The 21320-nt window shown below is 39.7% G+C and overlaps 1 protein-coding gene across 7 annotated transcripts in view; it reads right to left on the bottom strand.

Annotated features, from left to right (window-relative positions):
- SNX24 (sorting nexin 24) overlaps positions 1–21320 on the bottom strand; it is a 175213-nt gene that overhangs the window by 47804 nt on the left and 106089 nt on the right. For 5 of the 7 annotated variants that reach the window (XM_044947812.2, XM_025293015.3, XM_025293013.3 and 2 more), the window contains one exon: positions 15899–16003. The exons of the other annotated variants lie outside the window; for them this stretch is intronic. In XM_044947812.2, coding sequence (XP_044803747.1) covers positions 15899–16003 — 105 coding nt within the window. The remainder of the gene's footprint in view (positions 1–15898; positions 16004–21320) is intronic. 7 annotated transcript variants of the gene reach the window in all.

Here is a 21320-nt window from a genome sequence, read left to right as displayed (position 1 = left end):
AAGGCTCTTGAGAGTTCCTTGGACAATAAGATCAAACCAGTCAATCCTACAGGAAATCAGCCCTGAATATTCATTGGAAGGACTGATGTTGAAGCTAAACGCCAATACTTTGGCCACCTGATGCAAAGAGCTGACTCACTGGAAAACATCCTGTTGCTGGGAAAGATTGAGGGCAGGAAGAGAAGGGGCTGACAGAGGATGAGATGGTTGGATGGCATCACCGACTCAATGCACACGAGTCTGAGCAAACTCCGGGAGATAGTGAAGGACAGGGATGCCTGGCGTGCTGCAGTCTATGAGCACTTGCAAAGAGCTGGACATGACTGAGCGATCGAACAATAACTGGAACACAGCCCCTCTCCCTGTTTTATACATCATCCAGGGTAGTTTTCACACCACAGTCGCAGAGGGGAGGAGTGTGACAGTCCATACGGGGCACACTGTCTAAAATATTTACTAGTTGGTCTTTCGCAGAAAAAAATTGCCGGCTCCCGCCTAGTGTAAAAACTCTTGTGTTTATAGCTGTACCACTTCCTGTCAGAGGGACAATATACATTTCTCTTTTAATTCCCTCACTTTCACCTTCCAGATTCAATGGTCAACTCTGATTCAGAACACATCAAAAGTCCTTCTAATATTTCTTGAGACTTTAGAAAGCAAATGGTTTGGGGTAGGTATGAAAGATCACAAGCAATATGATAACACTTAATAAATTTCCTTTTTTTTTTGATGGACCAGAAGATACAAGTGACACAGGCATCAAGCCCAAAATTGCCAAAGCTCATTAATAATGCTGGTTCACACTTCCTCTTATAAGAAATCTGGAATTAATGGCTCTCAATTAATCTGCTCCACTCTTTGATTGCTTATTTATCAAATCAGGAAAGATAGATTTAATAGTGCTTGCTTAAAACAGGTCCTTTAATTGGAAACATCACAGCATTTAGCTCACTTTGTACTCCAGCAATTAAGAACAATTTGGAAAAGTGTTGTTGATTTTTTTTACACTATTGTCTCTTTGATTAGATTTCCGAAGAGCCAGACAAAACAAATGACAATACTAGCTAGCACTATTGGTACAAATAAAAGCCCAACAGCCAGATTACTTACGATGAGAAATGTGAGCCATCCTCATCCATTTCATCAGTGTCCTACGTTCATTTCCCTCTATCCTTGTCTCCTGTGTAGGTAAGTGGCAATACCTCTCGTAAAAGGCATCATTTTTGCGCCTAGCTTTACACGATTATCTTTTCTCCAAATAAGCCAAATCAACAGAAGAAATTATTTTTCTTGATTAAGCACCCACATTTCTCTTGGGAGGGAACAAAACAAACAATTAATCTTTCCTTATTTGTTCTCACAAGTCCCTGCCTCCTTCAACACAGACTATCCAGGTACCTGTGGCAGCCAGTCGGCAGCAATTAGGCCTGAGCAGAAAATGAATGGACTCCAGGCTGAGCACCTAATCTGCTGAGAGCCTGTGTGAGAGGGCAAGGTTATACCAGGAAAATTCCCTTGTCGTCGGAACACTGCTCAAAATTACTACCTGACTTCAGCATAATTAACCAGGCTTGGGAATTTATATGAACTAAGTAATTGGAAAGAATTAGCAAGAGATATGTACATTAATCTTTACCAGTTACACAGTGTTTAATGAAATTAAGGGTCTTGTGCTCATTCTAGCCTTGCTTAGTTTGCACACTTTCTATTTCACCTGTAGAACAAGGAGATTGCATCATATAAAGATTAAAAAAAATTTTTTTAAGTGGAAAAGTAAAAAAAAAAAAGCAAAACTCAACAGTAGGCACTTAGTTAAATAAATTATATCCACAGGATAGGGTAAAATATTATGAACCCTTTATTAAAATTATTGTTTAAAAGAAACTTTCTGTTAGAGATACATACTGAAATATTTATAGATAAAAATATTTTGGAGTTTTTTCAAAGTAACATGGGAGGGTGGGGTAAGATACAGGTCAGGTTAGATTGCCCCTGTATTGACAAGGGTTGATTATCAACCCATGATGCTGATGTTGGAAATATAAGATTTTATTACATTATTCTGCCAAGTCTTTATATGTTGAAATTCTCCATAATAAAAGTTAAAATCATTTTTTAAAAAAACCTTCTCTTAGAGGAATACTTAACACATGATAAATGTTCGTAATCTGTTTTTAAAAGAGGAGTTTATAAAGCATTATAGATGATGTAAAAGCATTTTAAAATACAGGATTAAAAGTATGCATAGGAAAAAGACAAAGGAAGCACACTAAAATTTTGAGATGTCTAAATCAGGGTTTCTCATCCCGGTGACTATTAACATTTGGGGTCAAATGCTTGTTTGTTTGGGGCGGTCCCATGTACTGTAGGATGGCTGGCATTCCTGAAGTACCCACAGATGCATGCCAGCAGCAGCCTCATCCTCAGCTGTAGCAACTAAAAATATCTTTGTGCATCATCAAATGTCCCGGTCCAGAACCAGTGGTCTAAGTGGAAGAATTACAGACAATTATTTTTATTCTTTTGTGTTTTTCAATGTTGTTGAGTATGAACATATGTGTAAATCAGAACAATAACAAAAAATACTGTAATACTAAAAATATGTTAACCTGCTAGGAAAGAATGATTGATGCCTGTAAAGAAACAGACAATGATCAGAAAATAAATGACCACAGAAAAGATATATAATATTCTTCCTTTGATTAAACTACAGTCATCAAACTAAAAGTGAACCTCACTATACAAGCCAGTTTTTAAAAATTCGTGAATTCATTACAATGGATCTGATAAAATACAAAAGTATCTCAAGAATAATGCTGGGCTTCCTAGAATCTTCTCTGAATAGAAAACAGCAGTAGTAGTAAAGAGAGACTCAAGACACCTTATAGCCACCTTAAAGGAACCGATAGTTAAAGAAATATAATGCTAGCTCAAGGTGTAAAGTTTTTATCATCTAAATCCATCTACTTTTGAAGAGAAGTTTGGACATGAAGAAGTAATATGCAGTCTATCTTTCTCTTCATGAGCCTAGAATGGCATCACCAACAACCTATTTCTAGGAGGGGCTTTGAGCTGGCTTTGCATAAATGAGTGCAGGTCTGCGTGTTCTCACCACACACACCTCACCCATTTTCTTTCTAGAAAAAGCACGCACCCATGAGCTGGCAGCAAAGCATAGCCAGCTCAAGAGGAAGACTCAACCAACATATCCATCTTACTAACCTAGTGTTCTTGTTCAGAGCACTGAACCTTAATTATTGACCCCTTAGAGTAATTTTTTAAATCAGTGCCGACTGCCAAATTGGGTGGTCAATATTTGATAATTCACAGGTTTAGGAAATAACTCCCAGTCTGATCAAAGCTTCAGGTCACAGTGCAGTGTGGTGCATATTTCCATTCTATCTCCTTCTTTCACACAGGTCTTCTTCATGAAATCAGAAACATTTTTGAAGGCCCTTACGCTTCTTAAATAGCCATTACTAAGCACACCTCCACTGACCCATCTGACCTCTGAAAGTTCATTATCTATAGTTTTGTAGGACAGGCTTCCACCAGACTTATCCACCAAGGTGAGCAAGAATGCATTATCAGAATTTTTAAAATACTGGTTTATTTCCTTGAAGGAAAAGTATACTGTGATCTTTAAAGAAATAATATGTGTGACTGCCTTTAGAAAATTAAAAAATTTTTCTGCACTAAAAATTATTTTAAACAAAGTATTATTTTGAGATCAATGGGAAGTAGGTAAATCACTACGGAAAAAAGGACATTTGAACTTAAACAGCACAATTCTCTGTAATTAAAATGAAAACCTTTAAAATACAGTATAATGAGAAGAAATATCATACATTGTCTTAAGTAATTATTTATAGCCTTCATACAATACTTTCAACTTAGCACAAAAATATTCTTACAGAACTACTATAAAACCTAAAAATACACAGCTCACTGCCTACAAAAGTGAAATTTAATAGCAGAGACTAGTACAGTTTTATTTTTTCCTTTGTATTTCATCAATTACTTCAACAATTCTGATGACAAACTTGTCTGCCAAATTCTGGATAAGCGGTTAGGGTTTTCTTGTATGAAAAGCCAACCACTGAAACAAGGTTATAGGATTTCTAACCAGGGACAAGAGAAACATGTATGCACAACAGGATCTGAAAACACTTGCTAGCAATGATGGATTTAAGTTATTAACAGATCAAAAAGAGATGGATGGTGGTTTGCTTTTCTTAATCTACGTCATCATCTAGATCTATTTAAAGATACGTGGTGCACTAACAAACTTGGTTAAGATTTCGATAAAATCAGTAAAAATAATCTGCTCCTGTTACACTGAGTCTGTATCAATCAATAAAATCACTTGTACAAGGAAAGTACTGTTAAGTACTGACAATCCTAGCCATTAATATTATTTAACACACTGTTCACAATCTTTAACGAGAACAAAGAACAGTTTGTCTCATGTTATAAGCAGGATCTCCACAGATCCTCTTACTTCTATGGGTTTCTACAGGGATTATATGAAATTCAAGCTGTACATCTCTCAAAAAACAAACAAAAAAAAACATAAGGTCTTCCACCTCCATGGTGGGGCTACTTAATGCCTGTATATTTCAGGCTTGATTTTCATCTGTTGTTGAGAATAATAAGGTTCATTATTTACTTTAAAATGTATGTAACGTCTTGTTCTTTAGTTCAGTTGCACTTTAAAAAAAGTCACTTATAAGAATCAAAGCTGCTATGGTATCATTTCTTAATCTGTGAATTAAACTCAAAATTCTAAGGACCTGGGCTATCAGGTCCTATGCTGATCACTGGGGTAGCACAGGGCTTCTCTGCTGAACTGAGTTGACTCAGCTTCATCAAGGCCAGATTAAATGAGAAAATTTCAATTAGTCCTTAGCCAGAGTTGAATGGCTAGGAACAGATATGCACACATATGACTTAAAAACCACAGAAATGAAAGGTGGAGGAAAAGAAAGAATAAAATTAGATTGCGTGTAAGAGATAGTTTTTAACAATAGATATCTATGATTACATGAATAATAATGAGAAAACTCCTTTAAAAAATAAAATTAGCTTAGAGATTACTATAATTCTAACATCTTAATTAGAAACTTGTTCCAAGCTTAACGCTTGCAGTACTGACTGCTCACAATCCCAGCAGTGTGATACGTAGTGGTTTGCAAGTTTGCTGACATAAGCAAGAGAAAGCTGTGGACCTGGTAAGTGGACACTGAAAACATTAAAAACTGAATCTCAGTTCAGTATCATTTAGTCTATTGTTCTCCACTCAGTTATGCCTACTGTGCAAGTCTCATGGAATGACTGACAAAAACCAAAAACCTTTGGGGGGGTCCAAACAAGACTTGGATAAAAGCTCCCCCCACCAAAGAATACTAATTGCTAGTACTGGCTCTTGGTCATAAAACAGATATTTTTAGTAATTTAACAGTAAAATGTCAAATTTGTCAGTGGTCTATAGTTGTGAAAATTAAGTCCACAAATACACTGTAGTCTGGAAGTAAGAAAATGTAGTTCATAAGATGTTTAAGGGCAACTAGTACAGTAAGTACTGCTCATCAATAAAAGAGAGAACTTCAGAGAAGACACCATGGTGACACCAGACACGCTGGCCTGTCACCTTATGACCACCTGATTCTGGGGTAAAAGACCTTGTCAAGCCCTGGCACCTAGCAACAGGTGATGAGGCAGCAGAGCAGATGTTAACCGAACTTTATTCAAAAGAAAATACCTTTCCTGGTGCACATTAGGGAAGGGGACCACGTCACCAGAGAATCCTATCTTGAGAAAAGTAAAGAAGCTCATGGAAGAGAAAGATAAAGGGCTGGAATACAGGCCCAGTGGAAGTCGGAAGGCAACCTAATTTATAAGAAAATGTCTTCTGAAGCACTAGGGGTGGTTAAAAAGGGTCACAGACAGACTGACTGTCAGTTACTCATTCATGTCCGACTCTTTGCAACTCCATGGACTGTAGCTTGCCAGGCTCCCCGTCCATGGGATTTTCCAGGCAAGAATACTGGAGCAGGTTGACATTTCCCTTGCCAGGGAATCTTCCCAACCCAGGGATCAAACTTCAGTCTCTTGCATTACAGGCAGATTCTTTACTGTCCAAGCACTGGTGGTTAAAAAAGGTCAAAGGCATACTGAGAGACCCTATTATTCTGTGAACTCTGTAACATTAAGCCTATACACAGGCTACATAAAAAATTAAAAACAAAAACATATTTAGGTCATGATGCAACCTCTTTGGGGATTATGTTGTAGGAATGTTAAAAGTCTCTTCTACACCACATGTATATAAGTATAAAAAAGTGAAAGTGAGAAGTGAAGTCGCTCAGTCGTATCCAACTCTTTGTGACCCTATGGACTGTAGCCGACCAGGATTAGGTCATGATGCAACCTCTCTGGGGATTATCTTGTAGGAATGTTGAAAGTCTCTTCTATACCGCATATATATAAGTATATACCGCATGTATATAAGTATAACTGCTGAATTTTAAGAAGGGTATGTTCCAGTTAGGTTGAGTTGAAATGCACTATCTGTATGACCGTTCACTTTCTACCACGAGGGATCCTACCAGAGGTTGCTGCCTAAACACATTCTCACCTCTGAATGAATGAAATATAAAATCCATTTTGATTTGGGAAGCAAACACTGTCAAATAAACTCTTATAGCCGGGAAAATAATTGAACTTGTTTCCCAAACCTTTCCATGTATGTTTGAAGAATGTGTTATAGGAAATTAAGTAGTCTCCAAAATAGAGCCTGGCTAACTGTGAAAAGTGATTTGGCATTTAAAACTTCCTATGGCTCAGATTATCTTGGAAAGGAATCATTAAGATCCTAAAATCACATATCCCTGTCCTGTGGACATACTGTGAACTCTGTAACTTTGAGCATCTGGTTGGGGAGTGTATGGACAAAGGAAATGAAGATAAAGCCTGAGGTTTGCTCAGGGCAAGAGGGTGTAGGGAATCTAAAAGATGAGCTCCAAGTAAAGCTGTTTTCTCCCCAGGGGAGGGGAGAATAAAGAACTGTGAAGAGTAGTCTTGGAAGCAAAGGAGAGGAGAAGAAACATCCTCTGAGAATTTAAAACCACAAACTGGCCCCTTCACAGGTTGGAAACTTAAATTAGTGCCTTCTAGTGGCAAAAAAGACCCACAAAAAACCCTTCAACTATGAAGTCTCAGTGGACAATGCGATAGGATATACAAAGATGACTAGAAGGAAACAGATAATACAGAAACATTAAAAAATTTTCATTGATTCAGTCATTCTAGTTGGTATTTGTAAATTTAAAAATGAAAATATTTTGTAATCATGTGGCAAAGATATTAGCCACTGTCTCCTCAAGAAAACTACTAACCATTGTGGTTTTGGGTTTTAACAATGCATCTCCAAAGAAAAGAATCAGAAACAATGATACACTGGAACCTATTAGAGATGAATATAAAAATCTGGAATCAGTATCCATAAGATGGTTTATGTTTCATGTTCATACATAGAAGCTGATGAACAGTTAGGTTTACTGTTCAAAGGATGCTGTCCTTTTGAAAAACAGGGAAATGTGGACTGACTTTGGATTTGCCATGTTGAAATTCTGATAAAAGTTCTAATGAATTTCTGTAAATTATTTATAAAATATAATTAGAAAAAAACTAAACATGGTCCACTGAATTCAGATGATACGTGGTGGTGACCATTTTTCCTGAGGAAATGAGTTAATGTGTCTAAGAGATAAAATATAAAAGAGGTTTGAAAATGTAAGCAAAAATACAAGGACTATTAAAAAAATGTAAAACCCGGGCAGATTAGGAAAAAAGTGAAAACAGAATTCATGGAAACAAAAAACCCAAAATATTAAGTTCAAAAATCAATGTATGGCTTCGACTTCCAATGAGATGGAGCAGATATACTTTTTCCCATTGATCCTGCTAAGTACAACTAAAACCACTGGGCCCTGTACATAGAGCAGACAAGAAGGTTATGACAGGTGAAAGAAGAAAAGAGACTTTTTAGGACCCAAGAAATGACACAGTGCTGAGCTTTATCTTTCTTGGGTTTTCATTTTGCCTCACCTATCTTGACTTGGAGAAGAGAAAACTAGCAACCAGGAAATACCAACATATGCAGACAAATAAGGCCCCAGTAAAACCCCGTTTCCTCTAGCAAAACCATACAAAAGACAACCTAGCAAGACAGAAAACTCTCCAATTCTAAATTGTTCTACTGTAGCCAACACACCACAGAAGGAAACTGTGGCCAGCGACCACTCATGCCAGTCACGTCCTCATGGGAAGCCTAGACCTCCATCCTCGTAAGGCTGGTAATGAAGCACTCCGTGCTGGGGTGGTGTCAGAGAAGGCCAAGAAAGCAGCCAGGACTTTCATCCTCACAGCCAGAAATGTGCCCCCACCCACAGGGTCTGTGGAGACCATGTGGGGAGCTGGAACTCCCATCCTCTCAGCAGTGATGAGGAGCACCCAGCCCAACCCAGTTGTCAGTGATGCTAGGTGAGGAATCTGGTCTTTCATCCTCACTTGGCAGAAAGAGGGTGGAGTCCTCTGCCTTGACTGACCAGTATCAGAGAAAGCAAGCTAAAACAACCAAGATTTAAATAAGGTTCAGAGTCTCGTACCATCACACAAAATGTCTAGAATTCAACCAGAATCATTCATTATATCAAAAACCTGGAAGATCTCAAACAGGATGAAAAAGTCAATCAATACATGCCAACACTCAGATGACAGAGATATGTTAAAATTATCTGACAATGATTTTTTAAGGCAGCCATGATAAAAATGTTTCCATGAGTAATTATGAGCATCTCTGAAGGAAAAGGAAGAAATAGAAAAATTCAGCAAAGAAATAAAAAGTCTCAGTTCCCTGGTGGTCTAATGGTTAGGATTTGGTGCTTTCACCTCTGTGGCCCCGATTCGATTCCTGGTCAGGGAATTGAGATCCTGCAAGCTGTGCAACATGGCTAAAAAAAGGGGGAAAAAATACACACACACACAGACATATACATATAAAGTATCAGCAAAAAGTAAAAGCTACAAAGAAAAATCAAATGGCAAATGGGGATTTTGGAACCTAAAAATACAATAACATAAAGGGCTCAGTATAGGGTTCAATGGCCCAATGGAAGGAAAAGAGAAAATAATCAGTGAAGGGGAAGATGGAAACAAAACAAAATATCTAATCTGACCAAAGGAAAGAAACAGTAAAAATAAATAAAGGTCTTAGGGCCTTGTGCAACTATAATAAAAAATAGAACATTCCCATTATTGGAGTCCTGGAAAGAGAGGAGTAAGAGAAAGGGGTTGAAAAAGTACCCAAAGAAATAATGGCTAAAAACTTCCACGTGTGGCAAAAGAGATAAACCAATAGATTCAACAAGTTGGTAGGATTCCAAACAGGAAAAACTTAAACACAAACCAAGACACATAATAGTTAAGCTTCTGAAAACCAAAGACAAAGACAAAATCTTGAAAAAATGCCATTTGATTTTTATTTTTCAAGCATAAAAGTTTTCTATATTTCCTCCTCTCTTTAACTAATATTTATAGAGTACCCAGGGCTCCCCTGGTAGCTCAGCTGGTAAAGAATTCACCTGCCATGCAGGAGACCTTGGTTTGCTTCCTGGGTCGGGAAGATCCCCTGGAGTAAGGCACGGCAACCCACTCCAGTATTTCTGCCTGGAGAATCCCCATGGACAGAGAAGCCTGGTGGGCTACAGTCCCTGGGGTCACAAAGAGTCAGACACAACTCAGCGACTAAGCGCAGCACAGCACATAGGAGTATCCATTCTGTGCCCTGAGATGTTTAAGTGATTAGACAGTATTTGAACAATAATTGTTTCAATAAACAAAATAAATAAAACATCTTGCCTTCACCATGCTAGAGTAAGCACAAAGACAATGAAAACAGCCAGTTTATAGCAACATCTTACATATTCAGGAAAAACAATTAGTATGACAGTGGATATTTAAATCAGAAACCACGGGGGCAAAATGAAGTTTTGAAATATTTTCCAAGTGCCCGAAAAAAGCAAGAATTGTCAACCCAGAATCCTACATTCAAGGTGATAAGATTTAAAACATTATAAGGTCCTTGTAAATTTCAGGAGGCAGCTAAAGATAATAGGGAATCACTGAAAGGATACATACATACTAAGGGGGTAAAATGGAAAGAGAAAAAGGAGGAAGAAATTTGCCACCTGTCCAAAAGCAAGCAAGGAAAGAAAAATTCAGCAAAAAGGGAACTAATAAAAAACATGGATAAAAATTAAATATACTATTTGAATATAAGCAAACAACAAAAAAAAAAGGATGCTTGTACTCAGCCCAACTATATCAGTAATCATGAAAACATAGATGGGGAATTTTAACATACCTTTTTTCTTACAGATCAAGCAGTCAAGTTAAGATACAGGAGATTCGCTTTAAAAATGTCATCTGATTATATATAGTTCACTGCACTCAAGGGATTAGAAATTTGCAAGTGCACATGGTCAATTTTAACAGATACCTCAGGCACTACTGGAAAAGTAAAAAATACAGTACTCTTTAATTCAGACTTCTGACCAAATTAAACATTATACTACATAGTATAATTTAAAGAATGAGTGAGGGGCAGCCTAGTCAGCTAAACAGGGTCTTCTAATGATAGCACTCTGCATCTACCCAGCCTGACCCAGCTGTGGCACTATTTTCTTCAAATGAACTTTTTTCTAAGAGATTAAAATATTAGCTTTGGTTATCCTTTGTCATGAGTTGCTATGCGCTATTTCTGGTCAGCTCCCAAAACTTTAATAACTTTTCACTCTATGTGATAAAGATGAAAACATAAACACTGCTGTTCCTGAATAAGTGACATAAGACATGGATCCCTTTCTCAGAAAGATAAATTCCACATTATTGCAATAAACAGCACAAGTGTGCTGTTCATGCAAAGTTCTGGTGAAATTCCTTGTCTGAAAATCATGAGAGCTTCCAATTTAAAGTTGCTAATAAAGAATGATAAGAGACTTGCCCACTAAATCAGCCTTAAATAAATAAGTGAAGATACAACTAAACCTCAGCCTTGCTAACCACTGTTTTCTCTTTCTGGAAGAAAAATCAAGGGTCTTCATCTTTGATGAAGTACTGAAATGTTGCCAGATTATGTCTAGGCATTAGAGGGTTTCTTCATTCATTGTGCTCTGCCCTTGGAGAACCTTGTCTGAGTAAAGGTGGAATTGTTAAGTGTTTCTCTTTTGATTATTTTCTTCCCCACTTCTGTATTTTCTCCTCTTCCTTCTCCCTGGGCCTCCAGAAGGAAAGAGGACATCAGACTTGAACTGACCTCTGTGTCTCTTGACATCAGACTTGAACTGACCACTGTGTCTCTCGTCTTCTGTTGGAGCTTTTGACACTGTATTCTGTGAAACGGTTTCCCAACTAGGGAGGACAGCTCCCCGTCAATTGGATAAAACAGTTTTATCAAGTGGATAAAACAACTAAAGCTAAGAACGCTCGTGTGTTCTCTGATTGGTCCTTTCACACAGTACCCTAAAGTCATTTTTTGAGTGTAATATCTTTGAGAAGCTCTTGAGATTTATGAAATCCATTTTTATGATATATGTTGTGTTCTGAATTATCTCTTTCCTGAAGAGTTAGTGCTTTCATTCATCTTGGCCTTTTTCTTCAATGCTTGGAGATCCCTGGTGATCAGACCTCACTGCAGAAAGCAGCTTGAGGGGACTTCCTCAAGTCAGCAGGAGCACTTCCTTCTGAGAGGAGCGTGTGGGTGGAGCGTGCAGTTTGATGGGCTTCTCCTTGAGGTAAGAGGAGGGGGAGGGGGTTGTCAACTTGGGGGCCCTGATATCCACCTTAGAAGCTTTAGCTTTCCTCAGACATTCTGTTTAGTATTTTGTTGTGTTGTTTTATTTTCAAGAAAATAGTCTTTACAAATTTTGGACCTGGTCATAAACATGAGGATGTATTCTGGACAGAATAAGGAGCCTGGGCACCCGTCTATGTTCAGTCTCACCGCTCACCTCAGCCTCTGCCTCACCTGCCGACTCCAAGTCCAGAAGACTATCTCCACCACAGCTGTGAGTAGGCTGCTCTCACGGCTGAGCTTTGCTTTTCACTTTGTAGCACCCATCGCATGCTACCAGAACACTCCATCTTCTAGAAAACTGTCATTTTTTTTTTTTCCATTGATGATCCCCTCTTTTCCCTGCCCATCCACCACCGAACTGCTGTGGTTTATTTCTTTTTAAGCTTTTATACCTTTGTTTCAGTGGGGTCTTAGGAAAGGTGGAAAATCCTCTCAAACTGAGAGATAAAATATTACATAAACCATGTTTGATGGTCAAATAAATTTAGGAAACCCAAATTAATTTATTCTTAAGATTTCTGTTTCTATCCAGATGACTTGACACAGAAAACAGATACATTGCTCACAGTTTTTAAAGGATTCTAAATTTTGAAGTCAAAGATATAAAAAAAAAATCTATTAATCAAAGAGGTTGGGGACAGACAGCCAGTTAAATTGTGATGGTTTATAGGCTATTTTCCTTTACTTTTATTATCATATCCTTAAGACAAACTATATGTTAAGGTTGAAAATTTCTCCTGACTTAGAAAACCTACAATACATAAAAAAAAAAGAGTCTAACCTGGGAGTTAAGAAATTAAAATCCCAATCCTACCTCTTTAACTAATATACTCCAGGAAGTGAGCAAGTTGCTTAACCCCACTGGAATTCTGGTTCTCCATCTCTAAAATAAAAGAGCAGTGTGGGCCAATTCAGGAAATGTGCAGAATGGCACCCCACTCCAGTCCTCTTGCCTGGAAAAATCCCATGGAAGGAGGAGCCTGGTAAGCTGCAGTCCATGGGGTCTCTAAGAGTTGGATACGACTGAGAGATTTCACTTTCACTTTTCACCTTCATGCATTGGAGAAGGAAATGGCAGCCCACTCCAGTGTTCTTGCCTGGAGAATCCCAGGGACGGGGGAGCCTGGTGGCCTGCCGTCCATGGGGTCACACAGAGTCAGACACGACTGAAGTGACTTAGTAGTAGGAGGAGGAGGAGGAGGAGGAGTGTTGAACCCATCCATGGTCTAGAGTGTATTAGTTGCTTTGGGGACAAAAGGAAGGGTTTTCTCTAGCCCTTCCAAGAGTTAATCTGTCTGTTTTATGGCTGGTAAACTGAGACCAGAGGGGTGCTCATGAACTTAACTGAAGGGCAGGAGACAAGCTGGATTGGATGAGGTCTGAGATCTCTATGGGCTTAAGATGCTATGGCTTGGGGTACTGCTACTTTCTCAAGTGTATGGGCCTGAACAGGGCCATCCTATGTAGCTCAAGCTGAGACGGATTCGCTGCAGAGCGGTGCCTGCCAAGAAGCGCTAGTGGCGCTTACACTGGGGCTCAGCCTGGTACACAGGCTGCAGTGAAGTTGCTCAGTCGTGTCCGACTCTCTGTGACCCCGTGATCTGTAGCCTACCACGCTCCTCGGTCCATGGGATTTTCCAGGCAAGAGTACTGGAGTGGGCTGCCATTTCCTTCTCCAACAGAGGGTGAGTGGGATTCAAACTGGAGTTACACAGGTGAGTAGAAGGAATAGTGGGAACTGTCTTACTTCTGAAGAGACTTAAACACCAAAAGACATTAAGAAGTGACCCCTAAGCCAGGCTTTTCATTTCCCTGGGAATTGATCAAGCATCTGCACTCACCTTTCATCCACACTCATCTTTGTAACTTCCATTTGGCTCCCACAGCACACAGATAGAATCAGAGGGAAGGGGGAGAAGAGAAAGCATCCTTGAACTCCTTCAGGACTTAACTGACAACAAACTGAATATTAAACGCACAAGAGCAAACAAGCCCTCTCAGTCATTCAACCACATCTTTCAAGCTCTGTTTCTGAGAATAGAAAATTCTAAGCTCAATTTGAGTGTCATTGTAAACTCCTTTCTATGCCAGATGATTTTATCTGCATATTTATATCCAAAGTACAAACATCTTAAAATGTTTACACTGAGCAGTAATGGGAGTCATGTGTCAAATACAATGGGAGGAAAGAGCAAAGCTTTCTTCAGAACTGAAGCTTGAAGATATACAATATCTGTGGAAAATCTGGCTTACAAATTAAAATGCGTTGTTTACCAAGCCCATATAATTATAGAGAACATGCATTTTTACCCTTTGCGTACAACATCTAAAGTCTCGTTTTGGGGTTTTTGGGTTTGGTTTTGCTCTGCAGTTGCAGCCCGAGGCTCTGGAAGTCTCATGGCTCCATATACAGAGTCTCAGGGTGCACGCCACACACTTCCCTGTCATTTGCAGTCTCTACTTCCCTTAATCTCCCACTGCCGGGAGAGGCAGTGAAGGATCCATCTACTACATCCCCAAGCAGAACAAAAGCAGTGAAGACAGCCGTCCTCTGGGTTCTGGGGGTTTCCACACACCAACTTTCCCCTGTGAACACTGTAAAGACCAAAAAAAACTGTGGGAGGCCAGGGATGGCTCCTTGACAATTTTTCTACTGGGGGAGAGGCCTGTGAACTGATCGCTAAGTACAAGCCCGTGTCAACAGCCTCTCTTGAGCTTCTAGCTACTAGTCATTCAAGCATGACCAACCAGAAAAGCTCTGTAGAGGACACCAGATGTAGGCTTTATGCAGCCTGTAGCTGCCTGTCCAACCAGAATCCACCGAGGCTTAACGCTGAAGGGGGTTACAGAGACAGCTGTGGACGAACACCAACTTCTTTGAAGAAACATGTCCTAGTTAGATCATCATGGTAAATTCAGAACTCTGAGGTGACGCCCAGCCAAGATTCCCCTACACCAACCCCTCAATCCTGGTCAATCAGCCTCATGCGTCAGCCCCTCAAGTGGACTCACGTCCTGATGAACACAGACGCCCAAGCCCCCCGCCCTCCTCTCAGCGCCTACGCCACATGGCACTCTTTGGATTAATAATGCCTACACTGACTATTCACCTGAGGCCACTAGCACTTTTTAAAACTCAGAGAAGTTGACATTGCCTCACTCTTTCCTTTTGTTTTTTTTTTTTCTGTCACTTGGCAGAGAGACTGCTTTGTCTTATCTGACTTAGGTAGATCTGTTTGCTCCTCATAGCTGCAGGAAAGAGAATCCTATGGATTGTTTTAAAAACACACATTCTACTTTTTGAAGAAGTTAGTACTTCGTCAGAGGCAATTTTTACATACTTATTCTCAATTTGATTCCAGACGTGTACCAGCCAGGCCCACTGAAAATGCAGTTTCTCTCATTTTCTCTTGAACACTCAACATCTAAAGGCTAGGGACACTATACCACCAGGGAAGCCCTAATAATGAAGTCACTCAGCTGTATCCGACTCTTTGCAACCCTATGGACTGTAGCCTACCAGGCTCCTCTGTCCATGGGATTTCCCAGGCAAGAGTACTGGAGTGGGTTGCCATTTCCTTCTCCAGGGAATCTTCCTGACCCAGGGATCGAACCCGGCTCTCCTGCATTGCAGGCAGATGCTTTACCATCTTAGGCTATGAGGAAGAGACAAATCTTGAAGAGGAAAATTAAAAACAAAAAAGCAATTTGTAGGGTTGAACAGAAAAATAGACACCTTGTAAACTGGTTTTTACTTTTATACTAAATTTTCACTTTCACATAACCATTTTAAAATAGAACCTAATCAAAGATAAAAGAACCAACCAACAACATATTTATAATTTTAAACTTTCCTTTCATTCAGAATGTTTGACTTCTTGATACGGTCTGCATCTCACCCATAAGTTTTGAGAAAAAACATTGAGATATATGATTCTTTTAAGTGACATTATATTAATTGAGGCTCGAAACACATCTTACCTGTAAATATGTTTCCAAACCTTGCCGTCGTTGTTCTAAGACTTTTGGGACCCAGTTCCGAACATGTTTAGAAGGAATTTCTGGAGTTTTAATGCATTTCTTAAGCTATAAAGACAGAAATGAAAACAAACACAGAAAATGTCTTTTGATTATAAAGACATTATTTTCAGGAAAAGCCAATAAAAGAAAGTGAACCACAGTGATGTCCAATAAAAAGAAAGAGTAAAATATATATACACTGAAATTTCATCGACAATTCTTTCTTTAGCTGTCCTAAATATTCATGTTTCAGAACATGAGTTCTCTGTTTTAGTAGTTGTTGCTATTGTTATACACCATCTGGTATAAGAGATTGGAATTTTTTTTTTTCCTGAAAAAGTAAGAGTTCAATAAGTGAATTATAAAGAAAGTATAGAAGTTTATAATTTCCAAAATCAATGAATACAATAACATTATGGTTGGAAGAAGTACATTTCTGATGAAAGGTCTTTCTACATATTTTTCACAGAAAAAGGCAAAACAAAATGCAACTGCTGATAATCATCATTCCTGGAATGCCATATGAACTAGACCACATCATATGGAGGGTTTCTTTAAAGTTCTACAATAAAAAGAACTTAAAAAAAAAAAAAAAAAAAAAAAAAAGACTGATCCTTCCAATATTCCTAAGCATTAGGTCTAAATTTTGCTCACAAAAACTGAGTGATGGTTCTCAGCTAAAGGGTTCTCTGGCCTTTCTGGGCAGCAGTTTTAAGGGACTATATAAATAAAGGAAAATTCTTTTGGAAGTTGAGTTAGAGCTGCCTGTTGCAGGTTCCTACTACCACATCCTGCTGCTGCTGCTGCTGCTGCTGCTGCTGCTAAGTTGCTTCAGTTGTGTCCGACTCTGTGCGACCCCATAGATGGCAGCCCACCAGGCTCCCCCATCCCTGGTATTCTCCAGGCAAGAACACTGGAGTGGGTTGCCATTTCCTTTTCCAATGCATGAAAGTGAAAAGTGAAAGTGAAGTTGCTCAGTCGTCTCCGACTCTTAGCGACCCCATGGACTGCGGCCCACCAGGCTCCTCCGTCCATGGGATTTTCCAGGCAAGAGTGCTGGAGTGGGGTGCCATTGCTTTCTCCACCACATCCTAAACCTGTGAATATTACCTTATAGGGCCAGCTACTACTGTGTATATCTGATTACATGATATTACCATGGAGAGATTATCCTAGATTTTACAGGTGGGCTCAGTGTAATCATAAGGCTCCTGATAAGAGGGAGGCAGGAGGACCAGAATCAGAGAATGGAAGATGATACATGACTGGCTTAGGTGACAAAGTAAAGGTCATGAGCCCAGGTGACCTCTGGAAGCTGAAAAGGGAAAGGAATCAATTATCTCCTACAATCCATTCATATCTTAATTTTAACTCAATGAAACTCAATTTGGATCTCTAACCTTGAGAGACATAAGATAATAAATTTGTGTTGTTTAAGTCACTAAGTTTATGCTAACTTCTTACAGCAGCAATGCATAAAAAACTAACACACTGCTTCTAAAGTGGAAGTATTTTAATGCTCTAATTTTAAAACTTGGAATCCCTACTAAACTGCTCCTTTACATGAGAAGAAATGGCATAATGACCTCTAAGAAAATATTAATACATACAGCTAAACCCCAGGATCTAAAACTGTAATACAAATTTTTTCTCATTCATAAGCATATATTTACCACTAACCAGTGTAGGCTGAAAGAAGGAATCTTGTACATTTCAAAGATCAGTGCTTCTAGTTCAAAGTGTTAGGCTGAGGCTGTGTTTGCTTCCTCCGTTCACACCCGAAGTGCTGCTAACATACGGTAAAAGTGCTAGCTGCAAACCCAAAGCTATCCTTCTTCTCTTGCTCATCAAACTCCTAAGTTATTGGAAATAATACTGTATTCAGCTAAATTCAGCTTTAATTTCCCACACCCCCTTGCAAAGAGTGGGGGCCAAAGGTAATCAGAAGTCATAAAGAAAAGTTTTCCATAAATACTAAGTGCAGCACACTCAGCTGACTTGCAGCATCTGTCCTATTTCCCCTTTCCTCTTCCTCCCTAGAAGGTGACTGTGACGGCTGGAGCTGCCATGACCATCTGCCAGCATGAAGTGAGAGTTCTGAAGATGGAAGACAGGTGTCCAGGCGACTGAGCAAAAAAAATAGAGTCAGTACCTGAGCACCTCCTGGAGCTGCCACAACAGCCTGACTTGTTTTTTAAGACAAACAAAAAAAAAAAGTCCCCCCACCCTCCTATTTTAAAGTTACTAGCATGTGGACTTTCTGTTTCATAGACCTGGATTTAATCCTGGTAGACATTAAAAAAAGAATGCCAATGGAAATAGGACTCACAAAAACACAGAGAACAGGGCAAGGAGGAAGGAGCAATCACCAAGCAAGAGATTAACAGCTTTGTAAAAGATAGAAAGCAGGAGTATGATGCTAAAGAAAAGGCTGGAGCAGAGGAAGCCCCAGCCCAGACCTCCTTAGGAAGTGGACTGCAAAGGGTCTGGATGTCAGTCTTCTCAGAAGCCTGAGAGGCTGTGTGCTCAGGACTGGCATTAAGAGGAGGAGGGAACAAGAAGCGGGACTGACTATGTCTTAGCCTGTGCCAAAGACCACAGAGATAAACAGCAGCCCAGTGCTATCCCTAAGCATGCACACCCCTATTCTATAAAAAAGGGTCAGTGTCATAGAGAACATACTTGTGGACACAGTGGGGGAAGGAGAGTGTAGGATGAATTGAGAGAGTAGCACTGAAACATATATATTACTGTATGTAAAATAGATAGGCAGTAGGAATTTGTTGTATAACAGAAGGAGCTCAACCTGGTGCTCCGCCATGATCTAGAGGGGTGGGGTGGCATTCCTAAGGAAATTTCATGAAACGTTTGGGTTGAAGAAGGGTGTTTGCCATTCTGGTCATTCTGGTTTTCATGAAGTTCCCAGCCTAGAATCGGCCTCTTCCCCCTTATTCCCTATAATGAAGCCCTTCAGTTGACAAACACCCTACAGAGGGACCAGACTTATGCATTCAAAGTGAAGGAAGCAGTGACAAATACCTAGAATAATTCATCTAACTGGATGGACAATCAAGGATTGCTTTCATAGGAGAGCAAGCACTACAAAAGAGAAAGGATAAGAAAAAACAAATGGAGCAATTAATCCCAAAAATTAAAATTCTATTTCATACCTGCAGAGAGATTTGAGAAGATAATGCTTCTATTAAATAGGAACGGTTGCTATGAAAAGGAAATAATCAGAGAAGAAAGATTTCAGAAATTAAAGAACATGACAGAGAAATTAATAAATTAAAAGAGGCAGAATATAAAATCATGGAAGTCTCTCAAAGTGTAGAATAAACAAAATGAGAGAAAAGGTAGGTGAAAAGATAAAACACATATAGGATTAATCCAGGGGATTTAATATGAAAGTAATGAAGAATAAAAGACAGTTTCAAAGAAAAAAGTTTTTCTATGACCTAATATATGTCTTCAGATTAAGAACCCACTGCCAGCATAATGTATAAAAAGACTCTACATTTACTGACATTCATCTGTTGAGATTTCAGAATATCAAGGAAAAAGAGAAGACAGAGAGAAAAACATTAGTTGGCAAATAAAGGAAGCAGAGCCACAATGGCGACCAACTTGTCATCAGCAATAATGAACACTTGAACAATGCTTCAAAGATCTAATTTGATATAGATTTCTATAACTAGCGTATCATCAATAAAGTGTGAGAGAAGGTTTACCTGCCCTTCCTTTACACAGAAGTAAACATGCAATTCCAGAAAACTGAGAAATTAAAGCAAGGAAGAGGGAAAATGTTATCAGGACTCATAACTCTGTGCCATCAGCATGGCAAGGGGAAGTCCAAGGGCAGATGTGCACCCCAGGCCTGAGAACTACCTGTCTAGGTTAGAGCAGAAGGTCAGAGCACTTGGACAAGGCAACTGCCCAGAAGAAGGCTGACTCCATGCAAGAGACAGCATGGGTAAGAGGGACAAATTCAAGATCTGTTAAGGTACATTATTCTTTGGTCTATCAGAAAAAAATAAAAAATAAAAGTAAGTACCAGGGAAAACAAAGAGGCCTGAAGAAGGTCATGGAACAGAAGACACCAAGCTCCTCCTCTGTGTTAGAGACACTCTTGCCTTTGTGAGGCTTCCCGGAAAGACAAAAAACAAGAAATGAGTTAATAAAGCAGGGTGAAGGCAGACAATAACAGATGGTGTGTGCACTGGGGGGCAGTTGGGGAAGGGCCTGTGTTAGGTGAGAATGTCTGAGGAGCCATTTGAAGCGGGCTGGGAGGAAGCCACCAGGTAAGGGAACTGGAAAAGGAACGTTCCAGCAGAAACAGAGCAATGGAAAGGGAGGACAAAGGACCAAGCCTGTTGTTCAAAAAGCTGAGGCCGAGAGGCAGCAGAATCAGACAGTGTAGGGCCTTGGAGGTGACGGTGGGAACGGGACTATCATTTCACATGGGAAACACACTGTTTTAAACAAGGGAATGACTTGATACAATTTTTACTTTAAAGAGATTATGCTAGATTCTACGAGCAAGATGGACTGTAGGGGGTGGGATCACAGCAGGCAGATCAGTTAGCAGCTCCTATGGAAGTCCAGGCAAGGACGGTGATGTGGACAATGGTCCTGGCAGTGGAGTGGGGAGAAGCTGAAGGCTGGGAGAGGATGTGGAAAGTGGAGGTGGTTAGAATGACTCCCTGACTTTGACTCTTTTGGGTTTCTGACCTTATCTGGCAGCATCCTGTTTACTAAAGGGTGGTAGAATGCCAGGTTTAGAGTAGGTGGCAGAGAACACTACTTGCCTCCGCAAAGCGACTGTTCTGTAGAACCCTGAAGTTCTACAGAACAGAACTCCTGATTTTCAGTTGAGTACATGACTGCCCAGAATAAAGACTACATCTCCCAATCTCCCTAGAAGCTACGTGTAGCTGAATGACTGAATTCTGGACAAAGGCAGGTAACGTTTGTGCAACTTTCAGGAAATATTCTTTTTTTTTTTTTTTTTTAAGAAAAAAAGCTTTTAAAAAATGAATTTATTTATTTATGTATTTTTGGCTGTGCTGGTCTTGCTGCTGCCTGGACTTTTCTCTATTGCGGTGAGCAGGGGCTTCTCTCTAGTTGTGATGCACAGGTTTCTCACTGAGGCAGCTTCTCTTGTATGGAGCACAGGCTATAGATCGCACAGGCTTGGGTAGCTGCAGTTCCCAGGCTCTGGAGCACAGGCTCAATTGTTGTGGTGCACAGGCTTAGGTGGTCTGTGGCAGGTGGGATCTTCCTGGATCAGGGATCGAACTTGTGTCTCTTGCATTGGCAGGTGGATTCTTTATTACTGAGCCACCAGGGAAGCCCAAGAAGTGTTCTTAAAGGGAAGGACTGT

Source organism: Bubalus bubalis, chromosome 9 (assembly GCF_019923935.1).
Source record: "Bubalus bubalis isolate 160015118507 breed Murrah chromosome 9, NDDB_SH_1, whole genome shotgun sequence".
NCBI lineage: Eukaryota > Metazoa > Chordata > Mammalia > Artiodactyla > Bovidae > Bubalus > Bubalus bubalis.
Note: the sequence above shows the minus strand (reverse complement) of the source record. Positions and strands in the feature narration are given on the sequence as shown.